The 15,174-nt window shown below is 41.4% G+C and overlaps 1 protein-coding gene across 1 annotated transcript; it reads right to left on the reverse strand.

Annotated features, from left to right (window-relative positions):
* Positions 1-895: 895 nt before the first annotated feature.
* LOC146644506 (sodium- and chloride-dependent creatine transporter 1) lies at positions 896-15,164 on the reverse strand. The gene is made up of 14 exons (XM_085394983.1): positions 14,513-15,164; positions 12,914-13,210; positions 9,580-9,711; positions 9,161-9,497; positions 8,756-8,888; positions 7,479-7,613; positions 7,260-7,363; positions 4,312-4,436; positions 4,090-4,202; positions 3,155-3,295; positions 2,605-2,707; positions 2,416-2,516; positions 2,168-2,338; positions 896-1,946 (listed from the first exon to the last, which is right to left on the reverse strand). The coding sequence occupies exons 1-14, from the start codon at positions 14,541-14,543 to the stop codon at positions 1,818-1,820; spliced, it is 2,052 nt and encodes a 683-aa protein (XP_085251109.1). The 5' UTR covers positions 14,544-15,164; the 3' UTR covers positions 896-1,817.
* Positions 15,165-15,174: the final 10 nt, after the last annotated feature.

Consider the following 15,174-nt stretch of genomic DNA (forward strand, 5'->3'; position numbering starts at 1 on the left):
TGTTTAGCTGTGCCCCCCCCCCACAAAGCCTTAATTCTTACAGTACCCCTTCCCAAAGCCCGCAGTAATGAGCTGAATGGCATGCATTGTGTAATAGCTGTTACATTTTAGAGTAACAAAATGCGTGTCTATTTACAGTCATTATTTACATGTGTGGTTGCTCTGACATCTTGAGCTCCCTTCTATTTTTGGGCTGCGTGTCATCTGCTATTGCTCCTATCAGAAGCTAAACAGTGCGCCTGTTTAGAAGCTAAATGAGAATATGATTTGCTGTCTGTGTGCTGATAACTGCCTGCTTTTTTCCCTCATCTTTTACTTTTTAGCTTTCAAAAATGTAGGAACTGTATTTGATAGTGCACAAATGTTTAGACAGCGTACAATGTGTATTTATGTGTAAACTGTATAATAGACATGTTTATGACTCTTAATTAATGAGATGCTAACAAAATAAATGATGAGCCTGCAGGAACACTGATAAAGGCCTAAGCTATTTTTTTAACTACCTGGATGTTAACTAACGGTGGTCCCTGAGGACCACAGGTGTATGGAAATCGGGAGGACATTATGAGGGTTAATGAAATGAGACCAAACGGAGCAGCAAACTGAGGTTAAACATTTATCTCCATAAAACAAACAGTCCAAAGACCACTGAATGACATCACAGTGGCTTCATCCATCTTTTACATACTAAACAATCGTCCCGATTTCCATACACCTGTGGTCCACAGGGACAAAATGTCCCAAGAACAACACAAAGGTTAAAATGTTGAAAACATTCAGTTGTTGAACATCTATGGAGTTTGTTTTTGTTTTTCTGTACTTTCTGTACATATCTTATTTGAATAAAAATGAATGAGAATGTAAATAAAGACCCATAAAAACACATTACATCCATCTTTATCTGGCCATTTATTGCATCTCATCAGGCGTCACAGCAATTCTCTGTCATCCCAGCCTCCTGCTCTTTAAACAGCTCACCCAGAGGTTTCTCTCCTTCTCTTCACATGGAAATAATAATCATCATCCCCTCCAAATATTAACACTGATTCACAGACCGTACAACACACTGGATACTTAAGTTAGTTTATAATACATAGCTGGAATTGGTGGTGCATTGCTTGTCATGATAATTTTAGTTTTTAACTAATGGAAGTTGTTTTTTTGTACAGTTAATTCACAGAGAACAGTTGGCAGGAAACAATGGCTGAAGGCAATGTTACATAAAAATGGAAAATACCATCGCCACAGACCGTGACCCACGGTCTAACGCAACACCCGTTCACACAGACACGCACACACGCACGGGACATGGGTTATAAACACAAGGGCACAGGCATACGTGCATCTACACACATAAGCATTCAGACCGTGGCATTATCAGCAGCAGATATGAGGTCTTTAATTTTAAAACAACTCATCAGACTCTTTTAAGTTTATGCTCATTGAAGATGGCATGACTGCTTGGGTTGAGTGAGGCTGTTAAAACGTGGACAGGAAGGCGTGGAAAGGGAAGATATTGCAAACTACAAACTACATCACACAGACAAAGCAATACAGGACAGAACAGCACAAACGCAGGAGTGGGACAGAAAGAGAGGGGCAAGCCAGCGAGGTAGAGTCAGAAAACAGAGCAGAGGGTATATCAGCATGTGATGAATACATGGTTGTTTTTCTCCAATCTAATCTTTGGTCCATTGTCCAGGTCTTTCTTACAGTTTTAAAGTGGAAGGGTGTGTAATTAATCTGTAAGTTTGTTCGCGTATGTACGTGTCTGCTGCTGTCAAAGATGACCCTTTTGTTCTGTGGAGCTCAACTCATCAGATGACACTCTCAAAGAGCAGCGTCCCCTTGGTTCCTGCAGGGGGCAGCAGTTTGGCCTCACTCTCAGGGGCCAGGTACTCCAAGTGATGTCTGCCCCAAACTGGTGTGGTTAGGTGCTGCCAGCGCTACAGAGTAAAAACACAATGAGATGGTTTTTTTGGGACGGGACGGACAATTTAGTTTTCTGCAATAAGTCCTCTTTAATGATTAATGAGGAAATCAGTTGAACAAATAACTCATAGATGAGTGATGGCAACATCCAAGGAGACGCATTCCTACTGATCAAAAGTAAACAGAAACAGGAGAATGCAAGTGAACAGACATGCCAGCACCCATGAACACTGACCTCCCGCAAAGATCCTTTGCAGCGCAGTAGTTTGTAGAGAACAGTGACAGGGATACAGAGCATGGAGGATAGGGCCAGCGCCCAGCCAAGTGCTTCACCCCAGATGGGGTATGTGTACACTGTGTTGTAGGTCAGGGGCTTGTAGTTAACCACATGGAACAGGAACACTCCCTATATGAATGCCAAGATATTACTAGTTTTCCACTTGCAGATACAGTTTACTTAAAAAAAAATGAAGTAGCACGTACCACACAGACAAAAGGTGTGATGTAGGACCAACACCACTTCATATAGGGTAGGGGCTGATAGCCGATCATACGAGCCACATCGTCCATGAAACGGTCTGCGCCTGACAGGGTAATGTAAGGATGTTGTGAGAATGCCCTGGACAGTGCAGTCTGTATAATTTGTGCTGTGTTTGTGCAGCGCTGTCTCACCATACACCCATGCAACCACCACACACTCCCAGAAGGCCTGCCACAACAATGTGATGCCACTGGCAGAGTAGTAGTCAAACAGCTGGAAGACATACATCCCTCCCTGATAGAAACGGTGAGAGCAGAAGACCATCAGAACCATCCTTTTAATAATTCATAACCCATTTCAGACATGCAGTTCCTTCCGTTAATCTTTCCACAAATCTAAAGTGAAAGCTATGTCTGAATGACAGAATGCATTCACTCTAACAAATTTAGGAGCACAGCAGTGGTACAAGGCTAAAAGGGCCAATATGTGAGCAGTTGGTTTCTAAGAGTGGTTTACAGTTCCAATTACAAGTTCCAACAAGCACATTTTATTATTAGTAAAAGGAGGTTATGATGCAAATGTTGAGAAGCTCCATAAAGGACACTTATCTTTACTACAAGACTGGTAAGAAATTAAATCTACCTAATTAGAATAATTAGTAATCTACAAATAGCTAACTAGAAAAATACCTAATTCTGAAGAATACAACTAAATGACATTTAGTCAAAAATTTGACTTTACCTCAGTAACCATGGACATGTCAATGAGGAAGCAGATGATGCAGCAGATGGCAGCTACTACCTCTCGCCGAAGCGAGCCCAGGGCAGATTTTGGGGGCAGCATGTCCATGATTCCCGTTATCAAACCCTCAACCCCGACAAACTGGAAATGAAAAAGAGGGAACGTAGAGGAACAAAAGTGAATGAGAATTCTTCGACTCTGTGTGTGTTAGTATTTTTGTCTGATATCACAGACACATTAAATATCACACAAAAATATCCATAAAGGTGCAGAAATGAGCTAGTTCTTGTTTCCAGTACAGAGGTGGACGCTGTGTCATCCCACCAACTACGCTATAAACTCCTCTTTCAGACAATCGTTGTACATCAGATGCAGTGAAGTGACACTTAAAAGTTTGCAAGTGAGCATTTTATCATGAGCCGTCTCCCTGTTAAAGAATGCTTATGCGTATCTCTTCGAAACATAATACAGCAACCATAAAGAGTGGAGCAGATAACAGCTGCGAAGCTATTTTTACATTATTTAACAGAGATGGCAGGATATTCATAGGCTATGCCAGTTAAAAAAAAAAAGAAGGGAAAGAAAAGGGAGAGAATTGAAAATGAGAGTAAATGAATGGAGAGCAGACAGACGCTCTCTGTGTGAATCACACAGAAGCTCATTGACAAATCCCTGGGCTGTAAAACAATGGATGTAGGCAGTGGCTCAAACAGACACACAACAAACAGGCAGCTGAGAAATGCAATCCTAAAACTGGTATTTCAGGCTGTTTCTGTCTCTCTTTGGTGAATGAAAGAATGATAGAAAAAGAGAAGGAATTAGATTGACACCAAAAAATAAAAGCACGTAAGATTCAAGTAAAATTAGTATATATCTTGTGTAAGATGAGTTCTTTCTCCAAAATTATGATATAAAGGAAAGTCAGTCATTAGTACCTGACTGTCCAGCCCCAGTATGAGTAACATGAAGAAGAAAAGTGCTGCCCAGAGCGGTGCCAGAGGCATCAGAGTCACAGCCTTGGGATAGGCTATAAAGGCCAGGCCTGGACCTGCACATTAAGAAACAGAGCCATCACTGTGGACATGTGGCTCTCACTGGTGATGCTTATTACTTAATACAAATTGCACAGCGTTTCAGGGGGGAAGGTGTATTCATACCACTCTCGGCTACTTTACTGATGTCCACTCCTTGTTCTGTAGCCATGAAACCCAGCACAGAGAATACCACAAAGCCGGCAAAGAAACTGGTTCCACTGTTGATGAGAGCGAGCACAAATGCATCCCTACACAGAAATACAGAGAAGAAGAAAAAAAACAAGGCAACTATCACATAAAATAAATGAAATGAGATAGAAGGATGCATTATATTGTGCTGTAACATAAGGCCTGTGTCAGAGACTCAAGACACTGGCATAGAGAGTAGAGATGGGCCGGGAAGCTAAACTGGGGATCAATAGCAATTTCTCTAAAAGCAGATGTTGTCTTTGCAGTTGTCAGGTGGAGAATAGAGAGCAAAGAAGCCTGTCTCAAGGTCACGGATGATACAGAATGAAAGGAAAATATCCGATATCTATGATGCAGTGATGTTAGGAGATTCGAATGAGTATTACGTCAACAACGTCTCTGTTATCTGCCTACACGGTGAGCAGGATTCCTTTGTTTATTCTGACAAGTCTAACCAAGAATGCTGACTGATATGAAGAATGTACAAACAGCAGTTGCATTGTGATGATTATTATAACACTGTTACACAAATGCTTTCAACAGCAATTCAGTCCATTCAGTCAACACTATCTGTACGAATCTGAGGCAGCGCACAAAAGCATGTGTGTGGATGTAAACAATCAAAACAAGTCAGAATGACAGTTTGTTTTAAGAAAGCAGTCCGTAATAAGACCGTACCTGTTCAAACAACTTAAAGTTATAATAATAATGTACACTTTTATTGATCCCCGTGGGGAAATTCTTCTCTGCATTTAACCCATTCACTCAGTGGGCAGCCACCAGTGCAGCGCCCGGGGAGCAGCGTGTGGGCATGGTGCCTTGCTCAAGGGTACCTCAGGGTAGCCGTTCAGGGGATTCGAACCCCTGGCCTTCCGATCACGGGGCAACCGCTTTACCTACTGAGCTATCCCTGCCCGCTCTTTATGGAGCCGCTCTTTGAGGCTGTAACTGTCATCACACACCAGGAAACATGGCTGTTAAATGCTGAATTTAAAAAGTTATACTCAACATAACAGAGCTGCTACCATCTATCTAAAACCACGCCTAACTTTACTTTTGTTTTTTAGCTTACTATTTATGTGTAAACACTGTGTAAGTATATTCAGAGGATCCAATCACTCACTCTAATAAACTACTTATTTTTTATAAAATACTAGAACTGTTCATCTTTTGGTTATTAAAAAGTGATGTTAACTTTATCTACAATAAATGTCTAAAACTTTATTTACATTTCCTAATATTCCACAACTTATAGATGGACTTTCAAAAAAAACTGTATTTTGTCTGTCATTTATATCTGTTATTTCTTTATTTTATATGAATTTTTCCCTTGAAGACTTCACTCTGTGTCCGTTTTTGAAATTCCTGTGTTGGCTAGCGAGGCAAAAAAAATACATACCTGTATCTATACCTGTAGCACGCTTGTAAATGATTAAACTTTTGAAAAAAGCTCAATAAGTGGTTTATCAAGCTCAATCCAGAACAGGTTATCGCCACAGGCTAAAAATAAAATAATTGCCAGCATCACTACAGGGGCAAATTTCACTGGCCGGTTCTCACCCCCTTGCATGTGTGAGGTTTTTGCCCTCATAGCCAAAAGGTTGGTTGGACCAGGACTTTGGTGCAAAACAGTGTGCTGTTTCTTTGCAACTTAGGCACCAGAAACTGCTCGATAAAACTGCATTTTCCTGTCATAGCTTGAAGAGATATGTCAAATGATCATAAATATTAAATGATATATATGGAAATATCCAGTTATTCTTGCTTGCATCACTACTTGGCTGTTTTTGTGCACAGCTAGCATTCTTAGGCTGTGTTTATATGAATCAGCAGAGGAATTATTGCATTATGGCCAGGAATATGTTTTGCGAGGTCACAAGGACTGTGACCTTTGACTGCTATATTCTAAACAATTCACACCTGAGTCAGTAAAAGATTCTCTTATGGCAGTGTGTGCACTTTGGGGCATATAAGTGGTGAACCAACAGGTGGAGATGCTGATAGTTTGATCCCTAAACAGATCATTAATCAAGCTATGTTTGCTTTACTTTTAAAGCAAGAAATCTGTAACCCAGATGCAAAATATACTACATGCTGAACTCTAAGAATAGCTTATAGAAATCTTGCCATCTATTTCTGGGCCTACTTTAATGTGTGTAAGAAACAGGGCTGAAAAGCTCTCATGTGAACTCATTTTTCAACTTGTGGTCAAGAGAGGAAAAAAATGTGGCCCATACCGTTAAGTGCCCTCTAAATAAGTACGTGCTTGAGATTTACAAAAATAAAATCCTTGTTACTACTGTGTAGCCAAATACCTCAAAAGGCTCTTAATAGGTTTACGTATCTGTCTCTTCTGGCTAAACATATGCAAGCTTACAAACCAATGAAAACTTTCATTGAAGCCATGTGAGAGTTTTCATTGAGTGCATACTTGATATTCTACATTTGTTGGAAATGCATAAAGGGGTGTTTGCTTGAAGATAAAATAGATCTCTTATATATTTACGACTATTTATGACTGTGAATCTTCGATCAGACTTCTAATGCACAGTGTTTTAGTCTAATAGTCATAGTGGTGTTCAGAGAAAAGATCAGATCTTACAATAAAGCATTCAAAGTGCAAGTGAGGGAATGTTTCAGATCTTTTTGGGTCTTCATGTGATCATTAGCAAGGTCAGACTGAGGTTGCGCTTCTCCCTGTCATTGGGTGTATAGTGAAAGAAAGCCTATTTGTAGTGGAAATACATTTTTTTTTGGTTTATTTTAGTACTGAAGTCCACAGTCACATGAAGCAGAATGCAGATTCAGGCTATGACTTTGTGCTGATTTTGGCCCCCTTTCAGTGACAGTAGCGTCTGATTCTATGTTGTGTATAAACTCACTGGTAACAGTTGTTATGGAAGCGATTGTAGCTACCCAGCGCAGTCAGGGCACCTAGTCCGATGGCATAGGAGAAAAAAATCTGAGTGCCGGCATCTATCCACACCTATTATAGAAAAGACACGTGTGAGTAATTTCCCCCCAAATTTGTTTTGACTTACATTTCTTAGATGTCATTTGAACAGTTCTTATCCAAAGCAAAGCTTATGCAAAAGTTAAACCTGTGCTTCTCCCAGTTTGGACCAGTCTGGTTTCAGGTAATAAACAATGCCATCCAATGCTCCAGGCAGAGTGACCCCATGGGCAAGAAGAACAACCAGAACCAGGTAAGGGAAGAGAGCTGTGAAGTACACAACCTGCAGAGAGATAAAAACAAGACCTGTTAAGCACACCTCTAAATACTTTTAGGAACATTTCTGGGACATACTTGGGGTGGGGAGGTCAAGTTTGAAGACTGTGCAGTAACTTGCATTGAGTGAAAGGAGAAAACTAAACAGTTGGGCCCCTCATATTAAATGAACAGGTTAGCTGGAAATGCTTAATGCTTATCAACATGGTTCATCAGCTTATCTAGCTGGGCCTAAGCATGTTTTTATCACTTTGATTAAACAATTACCTGCTTTGCAAATACTCGTGTCATAAGTAGAAGCCCATTAGGTCCTTCCTGTAGTAGATGTGTAATGAGGCCTGTCATATTACTTTGGAGAAAAGGTAGCCTGTAAATGGAAAGCCAGATATTTTGTAAACCTCCTGCAATAGCAGGGGGTTTTGGCAGTCCTTTTCAGAATGCAGTCTTTGTCACATTATACAGAGAAAGTCACAGCTTGCTACCTTGCTACCTTATAGAAAAATCAAGTCCAAGCTTCAGTATGGTGAGAGCAAAGCAGTGAGAAAGCACATATTTGCCTTGATCTAGGGGAGAACATGGACAGAAAAGCCCCTTTCCAGCTTTCAAACATGGTGGAAAGTTACTAATCGGCTTATAGCTGGCTGGCTCAGTGGCTTTCATTATTTTTCCCCTCTTTCTATGAGCTTTGGCTACTCTGGAGACACAAGTATGCAAACACACACATCTCAATATGCTACAGCATAAGGAGATTCAAAAGAATGAGGAATGGGCTTTTTTTTTTACAAAACGGAAGGCTGAGCAGTCTGTATGCGGAGTGTTACATAATAAAGATTTAGGGATTGCAGCCCGAGTGAAAAGATATACAGAATATGACTAACTTTTAAAAGAACAAGAGTATGCATATATTTAGAGTAATTTGTGTTTCAGTCTAGACACTGATCCCCACATTACACTAAAGCTGATTTGGGGTCAAAGGGCAAAAATGCTGCAATTATTTAAATCTTTCCATGAAGCCGTTCAAAAATTAGACTGCACTCCATGATCCCTGACAACCTTTTATGTGCAGCATACTAACGGATATAAATATTAATCTGCACTCAGCCCTGTAACATTATGTATTTTGTATTGCACAGGCAGAAAATACTTTACCTTGCCAGTAGATTTAACTCCTTTCCACATACAGAAGTAAACAATGATCCAGGTGGCTATAAGACACAGCACCATCTCATAGCTTATATCACCGGGCTCGTGCAGCCCTCCAGACAGACGAAGAACTTTACGTCTAGAAGAAAGAACAAAAGATGTGAAAAACATTGTTTCCAAACACAACAAAGACATTTAAAGCTATGAGGTAAATAATGTTCAAATATAAAGTGCACAGCTGGATTTCAGTTGAAACTATATTTCCTTATACATCCTGCAAATGGCATATAAATGCCAGCAAAACTTAAAATAAGATGCATTTTGCAACTGGTAAAAAAAAAACCTGTGTGCACAGCCTTAAAAATGTACTTAAAAACTGCAGAAAGCCTGCTTAATCAAGGGATGACATACTCCCAAAACTCAATGACAGGAGAACGCAGGCCCTCAGCATCCATGCAGCTGCCATTGAGGAGGAGCTGGGCTGAGGAGAGGTTCAGCGGAGATGCGGAGGAGAAGAGGCTGGAGTTGGTGGAGGCAGACGATGGTAGAGCAGGCTGGGCAGTACTGCGGTTGTGGCAGGTGCGTCGAAAGTCCTGTGTACAGTTGGGGGTGTTCCAGGGGTGTCCGCAGGTGGCCCAGGGCAGTGGGTTAGTGAAAGAGTGAAAGAGAAAGTAGAGGCCCCACACCAGGATCATGATATAGTAGGTGTTACAGAAGAACACGATCACCATTGAGGCCAAGCCCAGACCTAATGAAGGAGGAGAGGTGAGCTCTAAATCAAAAAATGGTGGCTAGATTTATAGCTTTTCAGATAAATGTGTTGCACGTACCTTTAAAGAGGGGTGCGATGTTCCAGGCAGAGACCCCTCCCTGCTTCATGAACTGTCCCAGGGCAATCTCCAGGAAGAAAACTGGGATGCCCCCGATGAACACAATCAACAAGTAAGGGATCAGGAAAACCCCTGCAACACACGGCACTCATATTCATCACGGACAGGTAGAAACAGTGTTCAATACTGTACTATTGTAATATTAATATTGTTTAATAAACACAATGAATGCCTCATGTGCTAAATTAAACAACTATGAGAAACTTTGGAGAAATACATTACTTAATTTTTTCATGTTTAAAAATGTAAATAGACCAAGGACTGACTTTGAAAAAGAAAATTAGCAAAGCCGCACTCCCACAGACGTTATGCTAGGAAGCATATTTAGAGACAATTAAATGCTATTCATTAATATCTTCAAATCTTCAACTAATTATATCATTAACATTAAATTCAACTAATTCATATTATAATTTATTCTAATTTCAACTGCAGGATTAACAAATTCAGGCTCTTTGAATATGTGTGACAATGAAACAGGCAGAAAACGTGACATGAAAGTCATGTTTAATGTCTTTAAGAATGTGCACACACACCAACAAGGCTCATCGTAATTAAACGTTCAGCTCAAGAAGAAACGGTTAAAAGGAGGAAGAAGCAACACAGAACACGGGGGGGGGGGAGTCAGGGAGGAGGACAGACAAGCCCACAGATAAAAGCTGCGCTGAAAGTCAGTGTGGGAGACAATGTCTCCCGCGTGCAGAGGCAACTGCACTAGTTTGTCCTTGAACTCAAAAACTGCAAGGTGAGGAGACAGAAAAATGGGAATGTGAGACGACAGTGGACTCAGATGGGAATTATTAGTCCTGATAGAGACATCTAGGACTTGTTTTGTTTTGATCGGCAGCAGCTGGCTCAGAGAAAGTGTTTTCTATAAATAACTTCATTTTGAATTCTCACACTGTAGCCTACTCTGATGAGGAAGAAGAAAACATAGCAAAAAGGTGCAAAAAAGGCAGCACAAGGAATTTACTTCCCTGTATCTACCTGCAATGATTTGGGTGGAATAGTAATAAACATAACTCGGTTATGCCACCACAGCGTGCAGATGGGAGTGGAGTCATATGACCAGCTATGACGCAGAGCAGAAAGAGGCCAAGAAGAAAGGAGGGAAAGATGGACAGATTACCGGAGAGGCTGGCAGAAAAATTGGGACATCAACGTGTCAGAGGTTCAACAAATAACAAAAATGACACACAAAGGCATTGACCTGGTTCGCTGTGCAAATGCTTTACAATTTCTCTCTCATCCGCTTCATTTTTCTTTATGTGATTCTCTGAGAGGAGAGGGCTGTAGCCATATAAGGAAACATTCGTGAGCGAGAGTCTAAGAGAGAAAGGGGTGGGAGACTGAGAGAGATGCAGAAAGAGGAAAAGAGAGAGAAGGGGAGAAAGATGCGATAGGACGACTGAATGGAATGAGTGGAGAAAATTCTTGTGCTGACATACCCAAACAAATTGGCCAAATCATCACGCAACTGCATCCTTAATAGGCTTAAGTAAATCCTCTCTAATCATAGCTAAACCGGACACATCAGGCCTAACAGCTGGGTTACAAATAAATCGATGAGATTGTCTGGGCAATAATTTTGTGTATTCACCTGTTATTGTCTCCAGAGGAGCGTGTCCTTGTTTCACCAACAAGCAGTGCTCACTTAAAGCCTCAGCTCTTATCGGATACTTTTTGTTGAGTTACAAGGTGTACCCTGGGTTGGTCAAAGGTGGAAAGTGAAGTACTGTAGCGGATGTTACTGTGCTGACGCGGAGGGAAAGGACGGGGCGCAGTCACAGGACGGTTATTGTGTGACATATCCATATGCCTCCTTATCAGCAGGCGGGTGGGAAAGAGCACCTTTGTTTGTCTCATGAGCGCTGGGCAGGAACACAGGGGGGTGGACTGTGTGAGGCAGGCTATTGTTATATGATACCAGAAGGTGGGTATCAGAGCCACTCGTCACAAGACACATAGATGGGAGACAAAAAGGGCTGGACTAAGACACACAGTCTCTCATTTAGTTTTACTTCAACTAAACACCTCATAATAAAATGAAAAGTGGGTAGGGCAGAGATAAGAGAGATAAGGAAAAAGTCTAGGCCAAAAGCTGCAGTCAGGTCAGGTAACGAGGGAACAAAGTTGGCACAGATGAAAGGAGGACTTGGAACAGCTCAAATAACATCATATGCCAACATAAGGAAAAGGAAGATCGTAGTGCAGCTCGGCCTAAGTCTGCCTATGAAGCAACAGGCAGCTATAATAAATATGGCGATATCACATGATGGGGCATGGCTTTTGAGCTACGTGTTCACAGCCACGCAGGCCCTGCTTTGTCTAACTTTATCTCATCGCATTGACTTTCACGGTTGTCCTTCTGCCTATCTGAGTTTATTTTCACTGCTGAATGATCGTTCAGTTAGAGGATCATACTTTAAAGGATCACTGAGAAACTTTGTTTTTTCCCCAGAATCTCTTTTTTAAATAGACGTTTCATTTTGATACCAAGCTAATTGTAACTCGTAATCTTTTTTGCATTAAATAATATTTTATAAATAGATACACAGATGGATAAATACTTTATTCATATCACCATGGAAATTGTTGAATTTCTTGTTGCTGAATATTGTATTCATAGTATTTTAATAATTATAAAGAGGTCAGTAAGGACTTAGTCCCATGGTGGTTTCGTGGCTAAATGGTGGACTTTTTCACCAGCATTGTGACCCTCAGGGCTGATAGCTGAGCCACCTTTTCTTTGCTATACAAGGGCAATTATCATGGTATAATTTTGGTATAATCTTTGCAGATGGCACCAGTAGTGTGAAGTGAAGGAGCTCCTAAATTGGTTATTTTAAATGATGCATCCATGAAGAATGCATTAAAAGAAAAGAGCTTCAATGTATTCAAACTGGACCCTAACTTTCTCTTATGGAAGCTTTTTTCTTAGTGGTAGCTTTTTTTCCTTAGCTTTTAATACCAGTCATTTATCTATTTTATGCTATGGCTGGAACCTATCCCACCAGACAACAGTTGGAGGATAAAGGGTGCCAGTCCAACAGAGACATCTACTACCAATTTAGAATCGCTAATTAGCCAAACATGCGTGTCTCTCATCTGTGCTAGGAAGATAATGCATACGGAAAGCCAACCAGCAGGTTTGCACCTGTAACCTTCTTGCCCTCTGCAGCAGTGTTAAACACAGAGCCACCATGCTGCTGCTCAGTCATACACACTTAACGTTTTACTCAGAGTACATTTACACAGTGCTCTGGGAGCTCACCTCCTCCATTTTTGTAGCACAGGTAAGGGAACCGCCACACGTTGCCCAAGCCAACAGCAAAACCCACACAGGACATGATGAAGTCCATTTGTCTGGTCCAGGTTTCTCTCTCCGCTGCTGGTACTGTTACAGACCCATTTCCAGCCGCAGTATCGTCCTGGGTCTGCGTTGGGCCACCCCCTCCGCCGTCATCGCACCCTGAGCCCACCCCAGGCACAGGCACCAGAGGGCGAGCTGATGCGCTGCCCTCCTCCTCAGACAGTATCCCTGCGTCCAGCTGGGGAACACTGATTTCACCTGGACAGAAGAACAGGGTTGATTCAAAAACAAGCACAAAGATATGGAAATGACTAAATGGCATTAATATAACAACAGCATAAAATATTACAACACATCATCTGGCAAGTATACAGTTTCAGATCTTTACATCACACGTCAGCACTGGGGACAGACAAGCTCTGGTCTCTTAGGCCACACTCGTGCTGAATAGAGAGAAAGAGAGGCTGCACGCTTTCCATTCATTAAAATAGTCAATGCAAGCTTGGCCAGTTATTACGTACTTTCCCCCCCAGCGGTAACAGGAGTGTAATACATCTTAATATACACATACATGAGATTTGTTTTTGCAAACTGCCCACATTCAGTTGCAGTTATACTGTCATCACTGCACCCTCCCCCGATGTTCATTCTCTCTGTCTCACAGACAGACTGATTAGCGTGCTGCAGTACAACACGGCATAAAGCCGCCTCAAGGTACAGCTCAAGCTCCCCTGCTACTTACAAAGCTTTTCTTCTTTCTCATGCGCCACTCAAACACAAATGCAACGTGGCTCTTAGTGTCTTTCCACAATATTAGAGTGAGCCGCTCTTTGCTGGATTCAAAGGCAGCTGAATCCAGATCAGAGCAGTTTTGAGGGGGTGTGTGAGCAGAGGATGAGAAAAGAGTGGGGAAGGTAAGGGATGTGAGCATATACAGAGCAACCTCTCTTTTAAGGTTGCTCTGTGGTTGAAGAATCATCTGTGTGAGGAACAGCTTCCAGTCAAGAAAAAATCTGCCCTTAAATAAAATGGCCATGCCTCAAGGACATAATGCAGAGACAGCTGAAGTTTTTAAAATGCTTGGCCAAGAAGGCACCTGGCGGGCAACACAGGTATACACTGTCTGTCTTCACCACAGATCTAAGTATTTTGCATCATATCCTTGAGGCACATTAAATTCATAAGCTGAACGCTGAATGACTATACCCTGACATGAGGGTCTTCTGTATTCACCACCAGTGAACATCTCTAAGGCTACACTGGCTTAGAGATGTAGCCTTAGAGACTCAAATACCCTTAAATGACTGGCTTCTGGTCCCATGTTTATTTATATTTCCTCTCTGTACAAGCATGATGCAGTAAAATAATAGATTTGAAGCAGGTTAAGCGCAGCTGGTGTGTGGAAGCTTTTATCGTCATCCAATAATGTTAAAACTGTGGCAGAAGCAGGGATGCTTTAATTCACCTACTTGTGTTTATGTTTTTAGCTAGTGGCTGACTCATATGGTACCCTACCTAAGAAGTCATTTTTAAGCAGTGGAGGTCGTACGTCATACTCACCTTGGCTGTTCTCTTCCAACTCAGGTGACATACTGCTGAGTGGCGGCACAAAAAATGTATATATATATATATATATATATAGATAGATATATGTATGTGTGTATATATATATATATATATTTATATTTTTTAAAAGCGCAAGCTGGCTGTTTTTATTTAGCCAGAAGCAGCTGAAGTTTTTAAATGCCTAGCCAAAGAAGGCACCCGGCGGGCTCAGAGAGGCAGACAGGGAGATGCAACCACACTGTTCAGTGCTCCAGTTGTCTCTTTTTTTCCTTTTTTTTTTTTTTTTTTCTTTTTTGATCTTCTGAGTTTGTTATTTCTCCTTCTTGAAAAAAAATCTCAGTTTTTTTTTTTTCAATTGCTTCACGTTGGAACCCCTCAGCTCAGCCAAGAGATGGAAAATTTCACAAAGCGCCGCGGTCAGTTCAGCCGTTGACAGGAGGAGATTCAAAAGCAGTCCACGAAGCACTTGAAGGTAAGCCTGAAGAATCTCATGGATAAGAGCTAAATGAAAATTATACTGCGCCTTAGGGTAATGATTTTTGTGTTTAAATCGCCCAGTTACAAGTCCATTATCCCGAACGGTATGCCGCAATTCGACGGACGAAGAATGTGACCTGCTCCGCGGTCCGTTAGCTGTGACCGACGCTTCCCCCGCC

The sequence above is a fragment of the Rhamphochromis longiceps genome, linkage group LG20 (assembly GCF_057381845.1).
Source record: "Rhamphochromis longiceps isolate RC_006_pf linkage group LG20, R_longiceps_female_GT1.1, whole genome shotgun sequence".
NCBI classification, from domain to species: Eukaryota; Metazoa; Chordata; class Actinopteri; order Cichliformes; family Cichlidae; genus Rhamphochromis; species Rhamphochromis longiceps.

Excerpts from the sequence above, each read along its gene's own strand:
- LOC146644506 (XM_085394983.1), bottom strand. The coding sequence starts at position 14,543 with ATGTCACCTGAGTTGGAAGAGAACAGCCAAG. Across the intron at positions 2,708-3,154 it reads ACATGTCCATGGTTACTGAG|GGAGGGATGTATGTCTTCCA; the intron begins GTAAAGTCAAAT and ends CGTTTCTATCAG. Across the intron at positions 2,517-2,604 it reads GGTGGTTGCATGGGTGTATG|GCGCAGACCGTTTCATGGAC; the intron begins GTGAGACAGCGC and ends TTACCCTGTCAG.